At 46.8% G+C, this 19614-nt stretch overlaps 2 protein-coding genes across 2 annotated transcripts in view; both read right to left on the reverse strand.

Moving 5' to 3' along the window:
• The window catches only part of LOC102431116 (ubiquitin carboxyl-terminal hydrolase 43), a 37569-nt gene extending 30289 nt beyond the window's left edge, over positions 1 to 7280 (reverse strand). Inside the window, 3 exon segments of the mRNA XM_006109915.3 lie at positions 6647 to 6718; positions 6720 to 6746; positions 6748 to 7280. Of these exon segments, the coding sequence (XP_006109977.2) occupies positions 6647 to 6718; positions 6720 to 6746; positions 6748 to 7182 (534 nt within the window). The 5' untranslated portion in view covers positions 7183 to 7280.
• A 2059-nt stretch (positions 7281 to 9339) lies between these two features.
• CFAP52 (cilia and flagella associated protein 52) overlaps positions 9340 to 19614 on the reverse strand; it is a 42455-nt gene continuing 32180 nt past the window's right edge. Inside the window, exons 8-13 of the mRNA XM_023745339.1 lie at positions 19497 to 19600; positions 18733 to 18878; positions 15575 to 15726; positions 13693 to 13795; positions 10782 to 10893; positions 9340 to 9537 (exon numbers count right to left, since the gene is read on the reverse strand). Coding sequence (XP_023601107.1) covers positions 9362 to 9537; positions 10782 to 10893; positions 13693 to 13795; positions 15575 to 15726; positions 18733 to 18878; positions 19497 to 19600 — 793 coding nt within the window. The 3' untranslated portion in view covers positions 9340 to 9361. The remainder of the gene's footprint in view (positions 9538 to 10781; positions 10894 to 13692; positions 13796 to 15574; positions 15727 to 18732; positions 18879 to 19496; positions 19601 to 19614) is intronic.

Consider the following 19614-nt stretch of genomic DNA (forward strand, 5'->3'; position numbering starts at 1 on the left):
TCACTGGGGTGGGGGCTAGTTTGGATCCTTCCCTCCAGCTTCTGTGCCCTTTGTAGGGCTGCCAGATTGAGCGAATACAATGAATCATAAATAAGCAGTAAGCAATAATGTTTGTAGTATAAATATTTGAGATGTGTTTATACTAAAAGGTTATTTGTACCTGAAGCTCAAATTTAACTGGTGGGCATCATGTATTTTACCTGCCACCCTCCAACCTCCATCCTTAGTACCAACATCTCATGTGTCCCCTGGGGAGCAGCCAGCCCGGCCAGCTGGAAAGACCTCAAACCAGCTCCTCCTCCTCCTCATGTCCGCGTCCCCTTTCAGATCCCCTCTCACCCACATCAGTCAGCTGTCAAGCATTCTGAATTCTGGCTCCCAAATTCTTTCTGCCAGTCCCATTCCCACTGTTGAGTCCTAACTACTGCTACCAAGGTGACAATACCTCCCTACGAAGGAGCCCAGCCCCGACAGACAGTCTCCCCCTGCCAGCCCCCTGACCGCCGGGCAGGGCAGACCCACCTTCCCACACCTGGATATTGCATTCCCTACTCCCAACCCTTCCTGACTCTCACTCACCACCTGGTCTGGATGCACACGTGTCTCTCTGTCTCTCACAGCTCTCTCCTGTGTTTCAAAGCTCCAGGTAAACCAACCAACTCAGGTGCCCCAAACATGCTTCCCCACTTCAAAAGTCTCTACCTGTACTTCTCCTTCCTCCCATGCGAAACCCATCCCCCTCCTGCTAATCAAGCTAGTCCTTTAAGACTCATCCTCTCGGTGTCAGTCTGGCTAGAAAGCCATACGCTCTTTCCAGAAAGCATTTGACAATGAACGTCAGGAAGAGAGACAAGCGAGGGCCTTAAAATGTTTCTCCAGAAACACAGTACAGAGCTGACCCTCGAACAGCACAGGTTTGACCTGCATGGGCCCACTTTTAAGCAAGTTTTTTCAAGAAATACTATAAATGCATTTTTCTCTTCTTATGGTTTTCTTATTATTTTCTTTTCTCTAGCTTACTTTATTGTGAGACTATCGCACATAACACATATAACATACAAAATATGTGTTAATCAACTGTTTATGTTATCAGTAAGGCTCTGGTCAATTGTAAGCTATTAGTAGTTAAGTTTTGTGGGAGCCGAAAGCTATACATGGATTTTTGGCTGCAGTGGGGACAGGGGAGGTCACTGCCCAACCCAGAGTTGTTCAAGGGTCAAATGAAATTCTACTTTGGGGGATTTAGGCTAAGAAATGAGAGATACAAACAAAGGTAGCTCTAGGCATCAAAGTAACTTGAGGAGAACCTGTGGCACACTCATATTAGATGGCCTTAAAAGGTTGGGCGGCTCAGCATTGTCCCACACCAAAAAGATTCTGGGTTCGATTCCAGATCAGGGTATAGATCAGTGATGGCGAACCTTTTGAGCTCGGCGTGTCAGCATTTTGAAAAACCCTAACCTAACTCTGGTGCCGTGTCACATATAGAAATTTTTTGATATTTGCAACCATAGTAAAACAAAGACTTATATTTTTGATATTTATTTTATATATTTAAATGCCATTTAACAAAGAAAAATCAACCAAAAAAATGAGTTCGCGTGTCATAGGTTCGCCATCACTGGTATAGACCTAGGGTTCAATCCCTGGTCAGGGCACACACCAGAGGCAACCAATCGATGTTTTTCTCTCACACAGTGACGTTTCTCTCTCTCTCTCTCTCCCTCCCTTTTTCCCTCCCTCCCTCTCTCTCTTCCTCTCTCTCTAAAATCAATAAACATATCCTCGGGTGAGGATTTTTTTTTAATTATGCTTGAGGAAATACTAATGAAAAAGTAAAATAAACAATCCTGTCATTTAAAAAGGAAGAATGGCCCTAACCAGTTTGGCTCAGTGGATAGAGCATCGGCCTGCAGACTGAAAGGTCCCAGATTCGGTTCTGGTCAAGGGCATGTACCTTGGTTGCGGGCACATCCCCAGTAGGAGGTGTGCAGGAGGCAGCTGATTGATGTTTCTCTCTCATCGATGTTTCTAACACTCTATCCCTCTCCCTTCCTCTCTGTAAAAAATCAATAAAATATATTTTAAAAAAATAAAAAGGAAGAATGGAAAAATATCTATTTGACATTGTTTTATATATATTTGTAGATAGATAAAAGTCCCAAGAATATACAGCAAAATAATAACAAATGGTTGTCATAGAAGAATGGGACCATAGGTGTTTTTTCCATTCGCATTTGTATATTTAAAAATTTTTTTTTTACAGTGAACTTTGTTCTTTATTGTTTCTTTTCCAATTATAATAGTACCTGGCAGGTGTTTTCCAGAATTTTTAAAAAAACGTAGCTTATCAATTCCTACAGAGCACATTCTTATAGAAAGTCTAGTGAAATTTAGAGCCACATTAACACTAAATCCTAACTTGGGAGAAATGAACAAAAATATTTGGTATTTCTGCCCTGCAACATGGCATCGCTCTATCTATGTGTTTTTCCTCTCTCAAACATTGATAATTTTTTAAGTATTTCTTATTAAAGTCATTACTAGTTATTTCATATTTCTAGGTTGTATTTATAAATAAAACCTAATTTTTATAATGTTCTAAATGGTTATAAGTGGTTATTGCTCTTGACTTTCTGTCTTGTACCTAATCTCATTAGTGATAGTTGTAATTCGAAATACGAATTTCTAGAGCCATTTGGTAATTTTCTGTTTAATATTTCTACTCCATTCCAGTTTCATGTTGTACTGTTTTGTCAAGAACTTCCAGAACATAACAATTATAAAGGCATCCTCGTTTTTTTTAAAAAAAACACAACAGTGCCTGGAGCCCTGGCCAGTGTGGCTCAGTGATTAGAGTGTTGGCCCGGGCATGGAGGTTCGATTCCCAGTCAAGATCATGTACCTAGGCCCTACCTGGTTTGGCTCAGTGGATAGAGCATTAGCCTGTGGACTGAAGGGTCCCAGGTTCGATTCCGGTTAAGGGCATGTACATTGGTTGCGGGCACATCCCCAGTAGGAGATGTGCAGGAGGCAGCTGATCAATGTTTCTCTCTCATCGATGTTTCTAACTCTCTATCCCTCTCCCTTCCTCTGTAAAAATCAATAAAATATATATTTTAAAAAAAGAAAGAAAGAAAGAAAAAAAGATCATGTATCTAGGTTGCAGGTTTGACCCTGGCTCCAGTTGGAGTGCATTCGGGAGGCAACCAATCGATGTGTCTCTCCCACATAGATGTTTCTCTCTCTCTCTTTCTCCCCCTCCCTCCCTACCTTCCACTCTCTCTAAAAATCAATGGAATAATATCCTCGAGTGAGGAATAAATAAATAAATAAATAACTAGCAGTGCCTTGAGTATATCACTTGAGACATATTCTGTGTCTAAAATCATAGGTCTAAAATTGATCCTTAAGCACATAAGCTAAGATAAATTCCAGGTGGCTGAAATCCTTAATACAACTACAGGAAAATTAGAAACACATAAAATATTTATCAAGGTATGATATAAATAAATCTAAAACTTCCAGTATCAGGATAGGAAGGAGAGTTTGGAGAAAACATTTGCAAGAAATATGACAATGGCTGAGGAACTTGTAAAAACATTAGGATCAAAGCAGAGGGATAGACAAATGACATAAACAGATAATTCCAAGAGCCGCCTTACAAACAGTAAGAAGCATGGTAAAATACTATATTTTACTTCTAATAATAAAAAAAGAATAACTGAAATTGTAAAAGCAGAGAGTAAACTGGTGCTCTTGGGGGGCCGAGCGGTGGGGAAATGGAGGTGCTGTTTAAGGGCACAAACTGCAACTAGTAAAAAAATAAGACCTGCAGACCTAACACCCAGTGCAGTGACTACAGACAACAAAACCGCATTATAAACACGACACTTGCTAAGAGACTGGCTTTTAACTGTTCCCAACCGGAGAAGAAAGAATAATTACCTGACATGATAAAGATGTTAGCTAATGCTGCTATGGCAATCATGTTGCAATATAATGTATCAAACCAATATGATGTACAGTAGTCCTCCCTTATCCTTGGTTTTGTTTTGCATGATTTCAGTTACACAAGGTCAACCAAAGATTGAAAATATTAAATGGGAATTTTCAAAAATAAAGTCTATAAGTTTTCAATTGCGATCCATTCTGAATAGCATGAGAGATCTCACGCCGCCCTGCTCCATCCCGCCTGGGGCATGAATCATCCCTTTGTCCGGTGTCTCCATGCTGGACGTGCTCCCTGCCATTAGTCTTAGTGGCCCTCTTGGTTATCAGATCCACTGTCTCCGTATCGCAGGTCTTATGATCGTTTTTTTAAAGGCAGGCTACAAAGCCAGGATTTCCAATTGTTTGCACGTGCTTTGAAGCACATCAATGTTTATTATGATTATCTCTAGAGATGGTTGTCTCTAGTGGAGTTCCAGATCATTGTTTACATTTTTGAACTTTTCAATTTTTTTATAGCATACACACATTTAACCATATCATTAGAAAAGCAAAGTATTATGGATAATGTCCTAAACAGGATCTCTTTAATGTATGTATTCATTTGCTGTTAAAAACAAAGAGTGGTCCTCCTGTGTGGGGGGGTGGGGGTGGGGGAGGATCTGGGTGACTCAGGGCTCAGGAGGGGGTTGGGTAACTCACTCCTTCTCAATTTCCTTCCTTCCTCTGCCTGAAGCTACAAATCCCTCCTGAAGACCAAATTCCTTTGTAAAACCTTATGTGGCTTGTCCCCAACCAATTCTCCAGCCTTTCACCCCCAATCACATAGGTTTTCATTAATTCATTTAACCATTCATTCATTCTGCCTAGCTCCTCAGCCTGAACCCCAGTGACGGGCACTTTCCGTTCCATTCCTTAGTTGACCCTTGTTCCTCCAAAACTCAACTCAGTGGTTACCTCTCCTGGGAAGCCGTCCTGCCCTCGACACTCCACCCCCTCCCCAGTCATATCACAGCCTCCTGCCAGGATTGCCACAGCTCCCTGTATTTTTATTTTCTAGCACTTGCCACCAATTCTCATCATGTGCCTGGGTGATTACGTTACCAACCATTTCTCTCACAGACTGTACATTCCTGGAGGGCAGCCCCAGAATCAGGTTTTATGTTCATCACTCGCCTATCCCATACACCTGTTAGTGTCTGGACACTCAAGAAATACTTGTTAGATGCATGAATTTTTTTCATCTGTAAAATAAGAGGAGCTCACCTAGATTTCAATCAGCAAGATTTAAAACCCTGGATTCTGGGATCCTCCACTCTCTCCAAGGGTGGCTACCCAGAAAGTCCTGGGAAACCGACATTATATCACCCTCATTGACATTAACAGCTTGATTATCCTTCCATTCCCCAAGGCTCACCGGGAGCTTCTAGGCCTTCAGAGAGTTTCAGAACAGGAGAAGAAAGAGAACTCCTGGTGAGTCACCAAGGGTGATTAGTAATTTGGAAGGTTTTTTCCAAGCTACTCCTGGAACCGCTCCCATCCCTGCAGTAACTGGATGAGAATGCATCTGGTATGAGAAAAGTACACAAAGGTTACTGTCCTCCCTCCTAGGTTTCTGCAGGTGAGGAGGTATAATAATAGCATAATAAAAAGTTCCTTCCAGGCACTGTTTTAAATGCTGTACATATAACTCACTTAAACTCCACAAGGCTATGCTGTAATACTGGTAAGGAAGATCCATTATGGTCCCATTTCACAGATGAGGAAAGTCGGGGCACAGCAAGATTTGGAAATTTGCTCAAGGACACAAAGCTCCAGAGATCTTGCTCTCGACCACTATGTGATACTGCCTCTATTTAAAAAGCAAATGTTGCCAAAAAGAGATATTAATGACACCAATTCGATCCATTGATCCTGCAGCACAGTGCTTCACTAGAGGAAGTAGGAGAGTGGAAGGTGGGGCTTGGCATCCCGGTGGGTCACGTGACCAGGACTGCTTTCTCGGGCTCAAACTCAACAGCAGTGATGCTTGCGGAATGAACCCTGACAGGTTCCCTCCTCCCCCAAGAACAACAATCGCTAGTCTATGGGGAGCTTCAGCTCTCCGCCCAGAGCTGTGGGTTTGTTTGGTTGTTTTTTTTTAGCAGGAAGCAAGCCATGTGCATCAATTATCAGGAACTCTTGACTCCGACTGGGACCCCAAACGCACGCCCCGCTTTCACCCCGGGTGAAATGATACACATAACTTCCAAAGAACGCCTCACGACCTGCAGCATCCCCAGTGAATAGAGTCTATTCAATAGACCGTGATCCTGGGGACAGTGGAGTGGATGCAACCCCGCGCTAACGCATCCCAGGGATTTAATTCGCACTAAACAAATGTTTGCTGGACGTAAACAAACAAAGAAACAAAAAAGCTGAACACACTACTCAAATCTGCCAGCTCCCTCCATTCAACCCTTTAAAATACCTGGGAGATATTAATTTATGAAGAAAACGTGTGCGATTGATGGCACAACGAATCAGCTCCAAACTAGGGCGGCAACCCGCGGCGGGACTGGCGAATGCCAGCTACAGAAAGCGGCAGGAAAGCCCTTTCCCGGCGGAGCACACACTTCTCAGGAAGCGAAACCACAAGGGCCGGAGCGAGGGTGCCGCCGCGCGGCCAGGGCGGCGGGTGCGGGGCGCTGCCTACCTTGAACTCCGCGGAAAGTTGGGGCGTGTATTCGCGCGTCCAGAGCGCGCGCACCAGCGCCGCCAGGTGCTCGGGTGACCTCCGCGCGGCCCGGGGCGGCCCCGGTAGCGCCCGAGCGCCAAGAAACTCAGGCCAGCAGGTCAGTTGTTGCTGAGACACTGCACCCACGGCGTTTCATGAAAACAGGGGTGGCCGGTGGTTCTTCAAACCCAGCGCGCCCGGGGCCGCGCCCCGTCGCCGGCTTGGAGCTGGGGTAGAGGTCCGGGCGGGCGGTCCTCCTCGGGGCTCCCGGGCGCGGCTGGAGCCGGGGCCGGGGCCGGGGCGCAGGCAAAGCCCCCCTCACCGTCGCCATCGCAGTGTCGCGGCTGGGGCTGGGGCTGGGGCTGGGGCTCAGACCCGGGCGGCGAGTCCTCGGGGCGGGAGCGACTGCCCAGCGCCAGCAGGAAGCGGCTGAGCAGGCGGCGCAGGGAGCGGCGGCGGCGGGGCCGGGGCGCGGGCGGCCCCCCTCCTGCCGCGCCCCCCGGGCCCTGCTCCATGGCTCCGGTCCGTGCGCCTCCCCGAGCGTGCGCCGGGCCCCAAGCGGACCCGCGGCTAACAGGCCCTTACAGCCCCGAACCGGTGCCGGGGCGCAGGCTACCTGCGGGCCAGGTGAGTGCAGCCTGGGCGGAGGCGGAGCCAGGGCGGGGCCACCCCCACCCGCCCCCCACCCCGCCCCGCGCGGGTCCGGCCGCAGGTTCGCCCCGGGGCAGCGCCGGGCCAGCCTCCTCCGCCCCCGCGGCGCGGACTAGTAATGAGACACTGGGAGTCACCGAGTTCACGTCCCTCCCTCCCTCACCTATTATAAACCACCAGACCTGAATTTAACCTCCGCCTCGTCCCGCTCCGGGCGGTCCAGCTGTGGAATAAGAGGAATGATACGTTTGAAAGCGCCTCGTAAATTGCAAAGCCCTGGCCAGTTCTAAGTGTCTTGTCATTAGGTCCAGGTGAGCACGTCGCAAAGGGAACAGAAGACTCCCCAAAGGGCAAGCTCTGGCGCGGCGAGAGGCGCGCGGTGGGAACTGTGAAGGGACGGTGAGCGCTTTTGTGCACCGCGGGTTCCCCCGCAGGCTCAGGTGTGTGCGTGCACGTGGCGCCACTCCTTCCAGTTTGTCTGCGGGGTGCGGGTGGCAGAGCCTTTCCCCGGACCCCCCCCCCCCCACAACCCTAGGACCGGAACTGGGAGTCGCGTGTTGCCCTGCGTGAAATAACCCAGATAGGTATGGTTTGCTTTTTTAAAACTAAAGACTAGGTTAGAATCATTTTCCAAAAACTTACGAGATTTGGTCATTTGTTTTAACTGGTGGAGAAACGGACTCGGGTTAACACAATATACCGAGGTCACCAAACCCATAGATAGAACAAATGGAACTCCGCCTGGGCCTGCGGACTGCTAACCCCACGGGCTGGCTCTTTCCAACCTCCGCGCTGTGCAGTATTTGCTTATCAGGAAGTTTTCTGGGTCTCAGACATTCCACCTACCCGCTCACCTGCTCGTTCCTTGACGCCTAATCCTTGCTGAATTGTTGCCCAATCAGAATTCACTGGGCCTTGCCCTGCCCTTGATTCCCTGGGTAACTGCGGGACTCCACTCACTCTATCCTGTAACTGTCAGGTTTATAATTAATCGGGCAAAGTCTTGCAAAATGAATTTCTCATGGGTCTAGCTCTAAAAGAGATCAGTCGTATGCATTATTGCATCAACGCCCTGAAATGTTACTTATTATTTGATAAGTGAAAATCATTGATTAAATATCCTCCTTGATATATCAAATAGGCAGCAGCAAATCACTGAATGCAAAAAAAAAAAAAAAAGGATCATTGGTTAAGGATAAAGAATGTGCTAAGAACAAAAGACTGTGCTGTGCATTGGGGACTCTGTGTTTCCGGAAAACAATGTTTACCCTCGCTGGGAAAGAATACCCAGTTGGATGATCAATACACGAGATCCAGTCCCTCCCTCGCCCTTCTGATGGTGAGCACAGAAGAAAGATTTTATGGCCAACTCCAAAAAAGCACCTATGAAATGTCACCCTTGATAACCACCCCAAGATCCTCAACAACACAGTTTCTTGGAGAAATCCCTGTAATTCACGTTTACCTCTCTATGTGTCCAGAATTCTGCTTTAATACACTAATTCAGTTAATCCTCACAGTAACCTTTGGAGCAGGATTTTATTCTTGAATTACAAAAGAGAAAACAGTGGCTCAGAGAATAAAAACTAAAAACAAAACTAAAAACAAAAAAAAACTACCCAAGATCCAAATTCAAAGTCTTGCCCGTGCAGCTTGACCAATGAAATGCTGATTAAGAAGGTGAGCTCGCCTCCTTATTTTGAGAGACATCAGCAAAGCCATCTGTGGATGGAGCAGAGGAAGGGCTGTGGGCTTCGCAGAGTCCTAGAAAAGAGACTCTTACAGGAAACCAACCACTGGAAGTTTATTCATAATACAAACCTTTAATTACAGCTTGGACAAATTATCCTTGGACGCATTTCCATTTTAATGTACAGTTTAAGAATGTCACATACATTCTAAAAAGGAAAGGAGAAACTTAGGAAATATTTTGAAACTTATAGGTAACACAAAAAACACAGATGTGTGAAACCAAAACCAGGGAGTTATCTGAGCGCCACGGCCACCAGAACGGTGTGCGATGCTGAGTCAGCTCTCCCAGCTTCAGGTGGTAAATGGGCACTTCCACCGGAGGATGGCTCCGTCGGCACTGACGCTGATGATGTACTGATTCCCGGGGCTTATCCGAAGGCGCGTGATGGTGCCACTGTGTCCAACCCCAACGTGAGTCACTTCACCCTCATTATAATCCCAAACTTTGACCATGTGGTCCTTTCCACCTGCAAAACACATTTATATGGCGTGGCTATCATAGAATGCAGAGAAGCAGCCCTGATCTCAAAGAACTGGACCATCTTCAACACATTCCCCCTGGGTCAACTTCAAGAAAGAAAAACCAGTCTTTATAGTAACTCTTCCTTGGTTATAAGAGTCTAGGTCAGTGGTCGGCAAACCGCGGCTCGAGAGCCCCTTGAGTGTGGCTCTTCCACAAAATATCACGTGTGGGCACGCACATGCAGTGCGATTGAAACTTCATGGCCCAGAAGTCGGTTTTCGAAAAGGAGATAGACGAAAGAAGTATATATGATGCGTGTGGATGGGAGACGAGTGTGGATGGGAGAGTTGGAAGGGGTCGACCTCAGCGAACGTACCTCAATCAGATTGAGGACGTTTTTTAGCAAAGGCCAGCTTAGAAGTACTCTAATTAAGTTAATAACAATGTACCTACCTATATAGTTTAAGTTTAAAAAATTTGCCTCTCAAAAGAAATTTCAATCGTTGTACTGTTGATATTTGGCTCTGTTGACTAATGAGTTTGCCGACCACTGGTCTAGGTCGTCTGTTGTAGTAAATTTGAGGGGGGAAAAAATGCAAAGTGGTGACATCACCCTTGGTCCCACCACCCAGAAATAACCACTAATAGCACCTTGGTTTCGTTCCTTCCAGTCTTTTCTCCGTGGTCTGCGGGTACACATTTTCGTTTGTGTACGTGACAGGGGTCACACCACGTCTGGTTTTATATATTGTTTTCCGTAAATGTGTTTATGAAACCGTAATCCACTTGGGACTTTTAATGTCCCAAAGAACCAGAGAGCCTGGCAGGAAATGATATCGATGTTGTTCCAATAGGCATGTCGGGTGGTAAATGCCCCCGGGAAGTACTGACTTCAAAGCCTGGCATTGAAGACTTCAGCGGGAGAGAACAGAACAAGGCCCAGTGGACCGCCCGGGCCACTGAAAGTCCCATTTCCATCACGTAGGCCCACCACAAACAAAGCCAGCCACGCAAGGCTTCGCTTTTCTTTGTGCCCCCAAGGCTCCTGGGCAAACGTTTCCTCTCACTGAAATGGGACTTTTGCGTTTTTATTTTCCAACCTCACTGGCTGCAGGGCTCAGGCCTGAATCGAACCATGTTGCCCTTTAGACCCTTTCGTGGTCCCTTCCAGTCACCCCTTGCCTGGGAGCTCCATGTTCCTGCCCAAGTCAGTCAGGCCTGGTGTTCTCGTGTGACCCGGGGACTGACCTGTGACAAAGTGCACTCCATCCACGGAGATATCCATCCCGTTGATGGACCCAGACGAGGAGCCTTCCAGCTCTCTGATGACTGACCCGTCATAGACTTCCCAGTAGCCAATCTGGAATTGGGAGAGAAGCCTTAGGCAGAATTCGGCTCAGGGGAATCATCCACATCCACGCGCAGGCTAAGGGAAGGTGGCTCTGCTTTCCATAGAAGGCTCTACTTTATATAGCAGGATGCCATGTGGGCTGAGATTATAAATAGGCTCGAGCAGGGGGCGGAGAAATCACGTTCACATTTTTAGTATTGGTTTTTTAAATGTGCATTCTATTTAGAGAGCTGTCGATAGGCTGGAAACCCAGATTGCAACAGAAGTGCGTTTGATCAGACAAAGCAGATTGAGTCTGAACTCAGCTGTAAAGGAAAAGGCACCAGCCACTGCCCGAGCTTCCCCATTTCCGCTCACAGCAGGCTCGGGAGCGCCCGGCCTGGGGGAAGGGGAGCGTTTCCTTCCTTCAGCGGGGACGGGGAGCCCAGCCAGCCGTCCAGAAAGTCCTGGAGACCCCACCCTTAGTCCCAACTTTCTGTTCTGCCTCAAAGCATTTAAGCTTTCCACAGGGCAGGGTTTTAAAGACAAACCGTTACTATCAGTCCCTCCTGGGGAGGGAAACTAGGATAGGGGTGGGATGGGGGGATGGGAGAAACAGGAGCTCAAGGAGAGAAATTTTTCTCTAAATAGACAGATTTTATACTTTTTGAACTTTGAAACATAAATGTACAGCCTATTCAAAACTCCAATTTCCTTCTAAACCAGCGGTTCTCAACCTGCGGGTCGCGACCCCTTTGGCGGTCGAACGACCCTTTCCCAGGGGTCGCCTAAGACCATCCTGCAGATGAGATATTTACATTACGATTCATAACAGTACCAACATTACAGTTATGAAGCAGCAACAAAAATAATTGTATGGTTGGGTCACAACATGAGGAACTGTATTTAAAGGGCCAGAAGGTTGAGAACCCCTGTGAGCCCTTGACTAGGGATCAGGAGTGTGAACTTGGTTTCCTGTTGATGGAAACTCTGTGTTCCCATCATTATGCCAGGAACCTGTATTCCTCTGAATCTAGCTAGAAATGGTGTAGGAGATATATATCTGGCTGTATAATTTCATCTGATGTCTGATCACTTTAAATAAAATTCTGCCTTCACAGGCAAAGCATGCAGAACTAGAAAAGCACGCCAAGAATCCTTGTTCTCAGGAAGCACACCCCTACAAGGCCTTTGTTCTTCATCACCAGCTTTCCCGGCCAAAGAGGTCCGAGCGGGCCTCCCCTGAGAGTCCCAGCAGGCCTCGGGCTTTCCTGGATACCCCCACCTGGGACGGTCTTCCCCAGATCTGAGCGTGGCTGAGTCCTTTTGTCACCCAGGCCTCAGCTCACATGTCACCTCCTTAAGGAGGCCTTCACTGACCCCTCGCTAAAGCAGCTTCCTTCCTCCCAGCCAGCATCATAGAACCCGTTCTATTTTCTTTCCCTATAACTTGTTCTGTTTTCTTTTCCTGTAACTTGTCCTGTTTTCTTTTTAGCTCTCTCACCGTCTCATATCCATCCTGTTCACTTATTACTCGGTGCTTATTCATATGTTTGTTTACATGTGTCCAATTCCATCCCCTCCTGCCCCAAATGAACATATAAAATAAGTAAGTGGCACGACAGCAGGGACACTGTCATGTCCCCAGCACTCAGAATAGTTTCACAAATTTATGATTTATAAATTCTGGTAAAAATTCTAATAAGAGGGAAATAGACTGTTCATACACTAAAACCTAAAATATAGTAGTAAATATCACACTAATTTAGAAACTTAAGGAACCATATATCAAAGCATTTATAGTGACATTGTGCTACACTCCCTACAATCCACCCCACCCCAGTCCCAAGAGGAAGCCCACATAGACCACAAGTCAAACAGGGTGTTAGAGGATGGGAGGCATAAGCCAGTTTGGGCCAACGAGACACAAATAACTAACAAGTCCTGGATGGGCCCGGCAGCATTTCTTGGGTTTTTACGAAGAAGTATCTTTGGGCAGTGGTCCCCAATCACCTGGGAAACTTAAACAGGTAAAAGCCCCACTCCTAGAGTCTAATCTGGGTGGTGTGGGATGGGAGAGGCACCTTTAGTATTGTTTTCCCTACAATCTTGTTATACTTTTAACTCATCAACTTTCTCTGTGGCTAGGAAAAGATAAGCATGCAACCCCCTCTTCCGTGATCTCAAAGTCTGAATTAGAAGAATCCAAATCCATTCATTGGATGTGCAGATCTGATAGGATCTGATTTGGCCAGCAGGGTGGATGGCACCCCAGCATCCTTGCCCCTCCATGTGCCTCTCTGCTGAAGCCTCTTCTTCTGGGAGAAATGTCCCCCCAAAAAGGACCAATCTTCACCCGAGGACATGTACTCTCCAACTTAAAAGATTTTTAACATATTGATGAAGCAGAGTGATGAAGCAGAGTGATGAGAGGAGATGAGGAGCTCTAGTGTCATTCCATTTGAACTTGGTCAAAGCGACAACTGGTTTGGGCACAGCAATTCCTTTCCGGCCTCAGAAACTTCCTAATAATAAAAACCAATATCTATGGAGTAACCCCCCTGGCGCAGGCACCCTGCTATTAGCAGTATATGCGAGCGTGGCTTTAATCTTCACAGAAGCTCTATGAGGTTGGTGGCACCATCATGTCCGTTTTACAGATGAGGAAGTGATGGTACCAAAAGATGACATAGCACGTCCCAAGAGCCACGCTGATCAACAGCAAAGACCATCCTTTGCACTGGCATGTCCAGAGCCTGCACCCTCAGCCACAACACTTTGCTTTTCTCTCGTACCAGAAAGATCTCAACTCCTGCTAGGAGTGCTTACCTTCCTGTCTGTCCCACTGGTGATGATCTGGAACTCTTCGGGGTGGTAACAAACGCACCTGAACAAGGTATTGGCCAGGATCATCTGACTCCTCCTAAGACGTCTGAAGCATAGATTCAAAAGCTGTAAAACTCGACTACTTTCTCTCCCCTGGAAAACGTATTTGCTGTTCAAACTGGATTTGGCGCAAGCTTGGATTAGGGTTGGTTCATTCATTCCAAACAGACGTCCTGTGACTCTGCCCACTCCCCTTCCACATCTCCCCACTGCACCGATGGGGCAGTCAGAGGATGGGGGGGAGGGGATTCCCTAAGGACGAAGCCCAGGACTAAATGGGATGCCTCAATGGGATGCCTCGAGTTCCAGTGAGAAGGAAGCAGGAGGCTGAACTGGGAGTCCGCCTGCTGTCTTCCACACCAGGCCCCGCTTCCCAGGGAGGGGCTCTACAAGCTGAGTGCAAAGTGCGGGGGAAGGGCTTTCAGAACCGGAGGTTGTTGGGCCTTACCTTCGGGACTTGGATTCAGTAGGTTGGGATAAAGCCCACGGATCTGCATTTTTAATCAGCACCCCAATGGACTCTAAAGTAGTTTGAGAGCCACTGCTTGAGGTACTGTACCCAAAATATGTAAATTAGCTTCACCTTCCACAGGTGAGGTGGCTGGGTGGCCGTCTCACAGGCCAGGCTCCACTGGGTAAAATAATGTCCCTTCTGCACAGTTTCTTCTCATTATGGGAGTTTCCAAACATGGTACCTGAACTGAGCATTTTCAAAGATTTGGGCACAAGTTAACCAAATATTCCTGCTACAGAGCAAGGAGGCTTAAAGCTCGGAAGTGGTCGCCAACCATCCATGGAAACAAGCGTAGACATGGCCTCCTAGTTATATGTTTCCCAGTGGGAAGTGCAGGCGAAGGCAATGCGTCCCCCAGTGTGGTCCTGGGGCCAGCACCGGGGGCCTCATTTGGGAGCTTTTACAAATGTGAGATCTCAGATGATATCTAGTGAAACAAAATCAACATTTTAATAAGATCCCCAGGTGATGTGTACATATATCAAAGTTAGAGACGCACAGAACCCCAAGACAGAGGTGTGCTTTGGTTTTTGTTTTATAATGTATTAAATAAAAAGTGTCCTGCCTTTGCCTTTAGTGGCCATTCTCTTCTCTCCAATCAAGAAAATTTTATATTCTTTTGCTATATGTATGTGTCTGTCTATCTCTCTTTTTCTTTATACTCAAGTCTCTCTAATGCAGTTATACACAAAGGTGAGGCATCTTTTTAGTGGTAGAGGGGTGCTTGGCAGGAGGAGGTGTTGGTGGAACAGGATCTAAGTCTCAAAATAAACACAGGAAAAAATGCTTATTGTCCAAAAATATCCTTGAAAATACTTTGAATTACTCCAACACTAAAGTGTACATGCTTTGGTCTTGTATAGGGAGACCCTGAGAATGAGGCCAACTGAGGGCAGGGCAATCCGCCACTCCCCTATTCCCACCCCAAGGCAGGCTCATTCTGGGCTTGACTGGACTTCGTGGAGTGACCAGAGGAACTGCCCGCATTGCCCAAGTTATTTCCCTTCTCCCTCTGGGGGAATACTTCAGAGCTGAGTTAGTGTGAGTTAAATCATGCTTCACTGTGTGTATCCAGAAAGCGACTGCCCTACCTGCCCAGAAACCTCACACCCAGCTCCTCCTGAAAACTATTCCATTTCTACCAGCATCCATGACCAGCCATAGAGATAAAGGGCCTCTGATGAACATCGCTCTATTGCTGCCTTAAGTAAGATGTCTACACTTCGTTTGACTCTTCTTTCAAGCTCCACCAAACGATGGCCTTGTTGGGTTTGTAAGTGCCGCTCGGTCCTCCCCATCACAGGTACCTACACAAGGTCCCAAATGATGCAAGTGCCATCCGTGCTGGCTGTGACGCACTCCTCGTCGTTGCTCTTCACCCGAATGCAGGACACGGAGGACTTGTGCTCCTTCAGGGCCTCCTCCAGCTTCTGCGTCTGGCAGCCTATCTGCCACACCCTCACCTGAAAGCCACAAAGCACAGGTTCTCAATACACACCTGGGCTTTCGAAGGGATAAAATAACTTCCGAGAGCTTTCCCACCCCTGCTCGGCTTGTCTTCTTCTCCCCTCAGCTGAGTGGGGTGGGAGTGCGGAGTTGTAGGCCAAGGAGATTCTTCCACGGAGCCAGGAAAATGCTCCTAATGAGCGTGCACCTACTTCTACCATCGGGGCTGAGAAATTTATTCAATTCCTGCTACTAAAAACAACAATGCAAGGGCTGCTGCAAACCCAAGTTAAAGACTATCGCTACTCATTTCTTCTGAGCTTTGCTCTCAAATGTCTGGTGCCGGGAAATCTCATGGGTACTCAGAGCCATATTTAAATTTTCACATCAGCTGCTCCATTTTAACTGTTTAAAAATCCATGGGTCTCCACTCCATCAAGGCCAATACCCACTTTAAAAAGAATTTTTATTTTAGAGAGAAAGAAAGGGAGAGAGAGAGATAGAAATATTGATGGGAGAGAGAAACATTGATTGGCTGCCTCCTGCACGCCCCCTATTGGGGGGTCGAGCCTGCAACTGGGCCATGTGCCCTGACTAGGAATCAAACCAGTGACCTCTTGGTGCCTTGGTGCATGGGTCTCCGCCCAACCACTGACCCACACTGGCTGGGCCCCACTTTTTATTTTTTTTAAAAAAAAACTTTATTAATACCTCTTTGTTATCCTTAAATTCATAGGTAATACAACTACCTACATATAAATTTTCAAAATAGTCCATATGAGGCCCTAACTGTAATAAAAAAGGAAAGTGATTTAGTTATTATTGTATGTCCAGTAATGGATAAGTGGTCTGTTACAACTGCACCTGAAAACATAATAATATAGTCAGATGTTTATGTCTTCTTATGATGAATACATTTCATGTAAGAAAAATGAGAAGAGCAGAAACTATTTCGTGTAAGTAATATAAGAATGAAAGAACAATAGTCTAGGTGGACACGTCTAAGAGCTGGTGTTAGGATAAGTAAGTTGTTTGTACCTGATGAGAGGAAAATAACCTAAATGAAGAAAAACATTCTAAACCACTTTCTCAGTAAAGAAAATTAGGAAGCATGAGGTATCCCTAAATGAGCTGGCCCATATGTTTTTTTACGAGTCCAAGTAATATCCCTGGGTTAAGATGTGGGATGGGATAATGACTTTTGCCAAAAGAAAAACAAATCTCCAATCTTGAAATCCACTACATGTGGAGGCACACATGTGGTCTCTTTCTACCTAGTATGTTGTGGGCCCTGACCAAACAGCCCCAGGACCAGAACTTTGGAGGTACCGGGCACCAGCCCTTGAGTTGTGGGGTTGCAGGGGTGGTTGGGGTATGCTTAGGGGGGAGGGGATACAGTGGGGGGGCGGGGGGGGTTGGGGCCTTCAAAACTCAGGCAATGGCCATTTACCAGTGAAAATGGAAGTGCTTGAGTATTTCAGCAACTACTGCATTCATGCCAGTGCACACCTGCTGACCAGCAGCCCTGGTCTGTAGTACTTCCCAAGACTCTGAAGACTGTTTTTTTTGGAAGGGAAGTTCTGAAATAGCTGTGGGGAATGGCAGGAAAAGTTGACATTGTCAGAAGATTGCTGAGCAGGGCAATGACTGTAATGTGTCATTTCCTCCCGCAGCTCTCAGCTCAGCTTCAGGCACCTTGAATGCAGATGGTCTGGTCCAAGCCAAGTCTTAGGCATCAGCAGGGCAGATGCCGCAAATGGCTGAGGGAGAAAGCAAGGAAGCAGCGTGTGAAGGGAGTCAAGCCATGAGGGTGGTGACAGGCAGAGCCCAGAGATTGTCCAGGGCTGGGTGTGTCTCTAGAGCACCTGAAAAGTGGCTGGTGCAGGTGGAGATGTGCTCTGGGTGAATATGCACACCAGAATTTGAAGACTTGGTACAAATAGAGTGTGAATAGCTCACTGACAGGAGCACTGTTATCTCCGCATTACCACAGGGAACTGAAGCACAGAGAGGTTAAAGAACACACCCCAGTTCTCACCGCTGGGCTGGGATGGGGTGGAAGTGAAATCTGAGCCCAGGCAGCATGACACCAGCACCTAAACGCTCAGCCACTCATCGGTTTGGTCCAAGCTCTGCTAAAGGCTGCATCAACATGCAGTGTCTTTCTTCTCGCTGATGTCATTCCTATGGTAGCATGGAGAAAAGAAAGGCAAAGACAGTGTCCCCTGTCCAGAAAGGGGAGGTTGTGGGATAGGAAACCAGCTGGGGAGTAAGGGAGGGAGACACTAAGATGAATGTCTGAGTGAGAGATGCTGTAGGCTCATCAGAATGGTGGAAGGAAGAGGGCAAGTGTAATCATTTCAAAATAATGGTCAAAACATCTGGGCAGATTAAAGAATGGATTCTAAAAATAGCATCTCCTTTAAAAGATAAGATAAAGCCCTGACTGGGTGGCTCAGCTAGCTGGAGAGCCATCCTGTACACCAAAAGTTTGCAGGTTCCATTCCCAGTCAGGGCACATACCTAGGTTGCTGTTCCCTCCCAGGTTAGGGTGCAAACAGGAGGCAACCGATGGATGTTTTTCTCTAACATCAAAGTTTCTCACTCTTCCGCTCCCTTCCTCTCTCTCACTCTCTCAAATCAATGAACATACCTTCAAGTGAAGATAAAATAAAGATAAATAAATAAGTACATAAAAAAATAAGATAAAGACCATTTATGTAACTATGGTCTTTGAAGGGAGGGAACAAGCATGTATTCCAAAACTCAGGCAAAACACAACTTGGATTCATAGTTCAATTCCATACAGAACACTTCCATGTCTGTATCTCAAATGTCCTTTCTGTGAACAAATGTATTTATATGAGGATTTATATTATTTGAATTTGAATTTATGGTGTAGTTTAGGGTTTCCTCACAATTTTAATTTGGGCCTTGCCTGACTTGTAGAGCAGATAAAAAAAAAAAAACCGAACAATGAGGCAGTCACACTAAACTGAGGGCTATTTTTAAAAAGACTCTACCTCTCCTTCCCCACCGCCACTGATGATCCTTTTACAGTCGCTCGTGGTAGCGATGGCCGTCACGCCGATCCTGTGGGCATTGTTAATGGCATACATTAAGCGGCCTGTCTCTGGGGCGAAGGCTCGGATTTTACCGTCATCCCAGGCTGTCATGAAAGGAAAACAAAAGGCAGGCAAGATCAGTATATCATACTCTCTCTGCAGACTGTTGCTCTCCGAAATCGTAAGGGAAACTCAGGATTGGGGAGCAGTGGTGGTGATGGAGGAAAGAGGCCAGTCCCCCGCCAATTGCCAGGAATCCTATCACCTTTTCCCCTGACTCCCCAAACTGGTCACACCTGGCTGAGGGAAATGAGTGGCCTTAGTTGAATCTGCCTCCATGTACACCCTACTTCAATGGAGAGAAGATGGAGTGGGGAGGAAGGAAGGAGACCAGCTCCTACTCTCCCATGAGCTGCAAAACTTGTATATCCAACTAGCTGCTGGATATAGCACCTGGGTTGTATAATTTAGCATCCCCAAATAAATGTTGGCTTCTCACCCCTCCCCACATCTTTAAACCTTGATGCTCTTTCCTCCACTCCCGCCATCTTCCGCATCTCAATAAAACTTGCCACTCAAGAACTCAAGCCAAGAACTTCAGAGTCATTCTTGATTCCTCACTATTCCATCCAGGCAACATCTAAGCCATGGACAAGTCCCTTCAGCTCTACAGTTCACCACCCTGAATCTGATCTCATCCACTGGGTCCATCTGCACCTAACCCATCAGCACCTCTCTCCTGGGCTTCTTCCCTCCCTCAGCCTCTTGCTCTCCGTAGACCAAGTAGAAATCTGGGATCGTATTTCCCCTCACCAACCCTCGGTTCCTCCGGGATCAAGA

This window comes from Myotis lucifugus, unplaced genomic scaffold (assembly GCF_000147115.1).
Source record: "Myotis lucifugus unplaced genomic scaffold, Myoluc2.0 scaffold_538, whole genome shotgun sequence".
In the NCBI taxonomy this organism is placed as follows: domain Eukaryota; kingdom Metazoa; phylum Chordata; class Mammalia; order Chiroptera; family Vespertilionidae; genus Myotis; species Myotis lucifugus.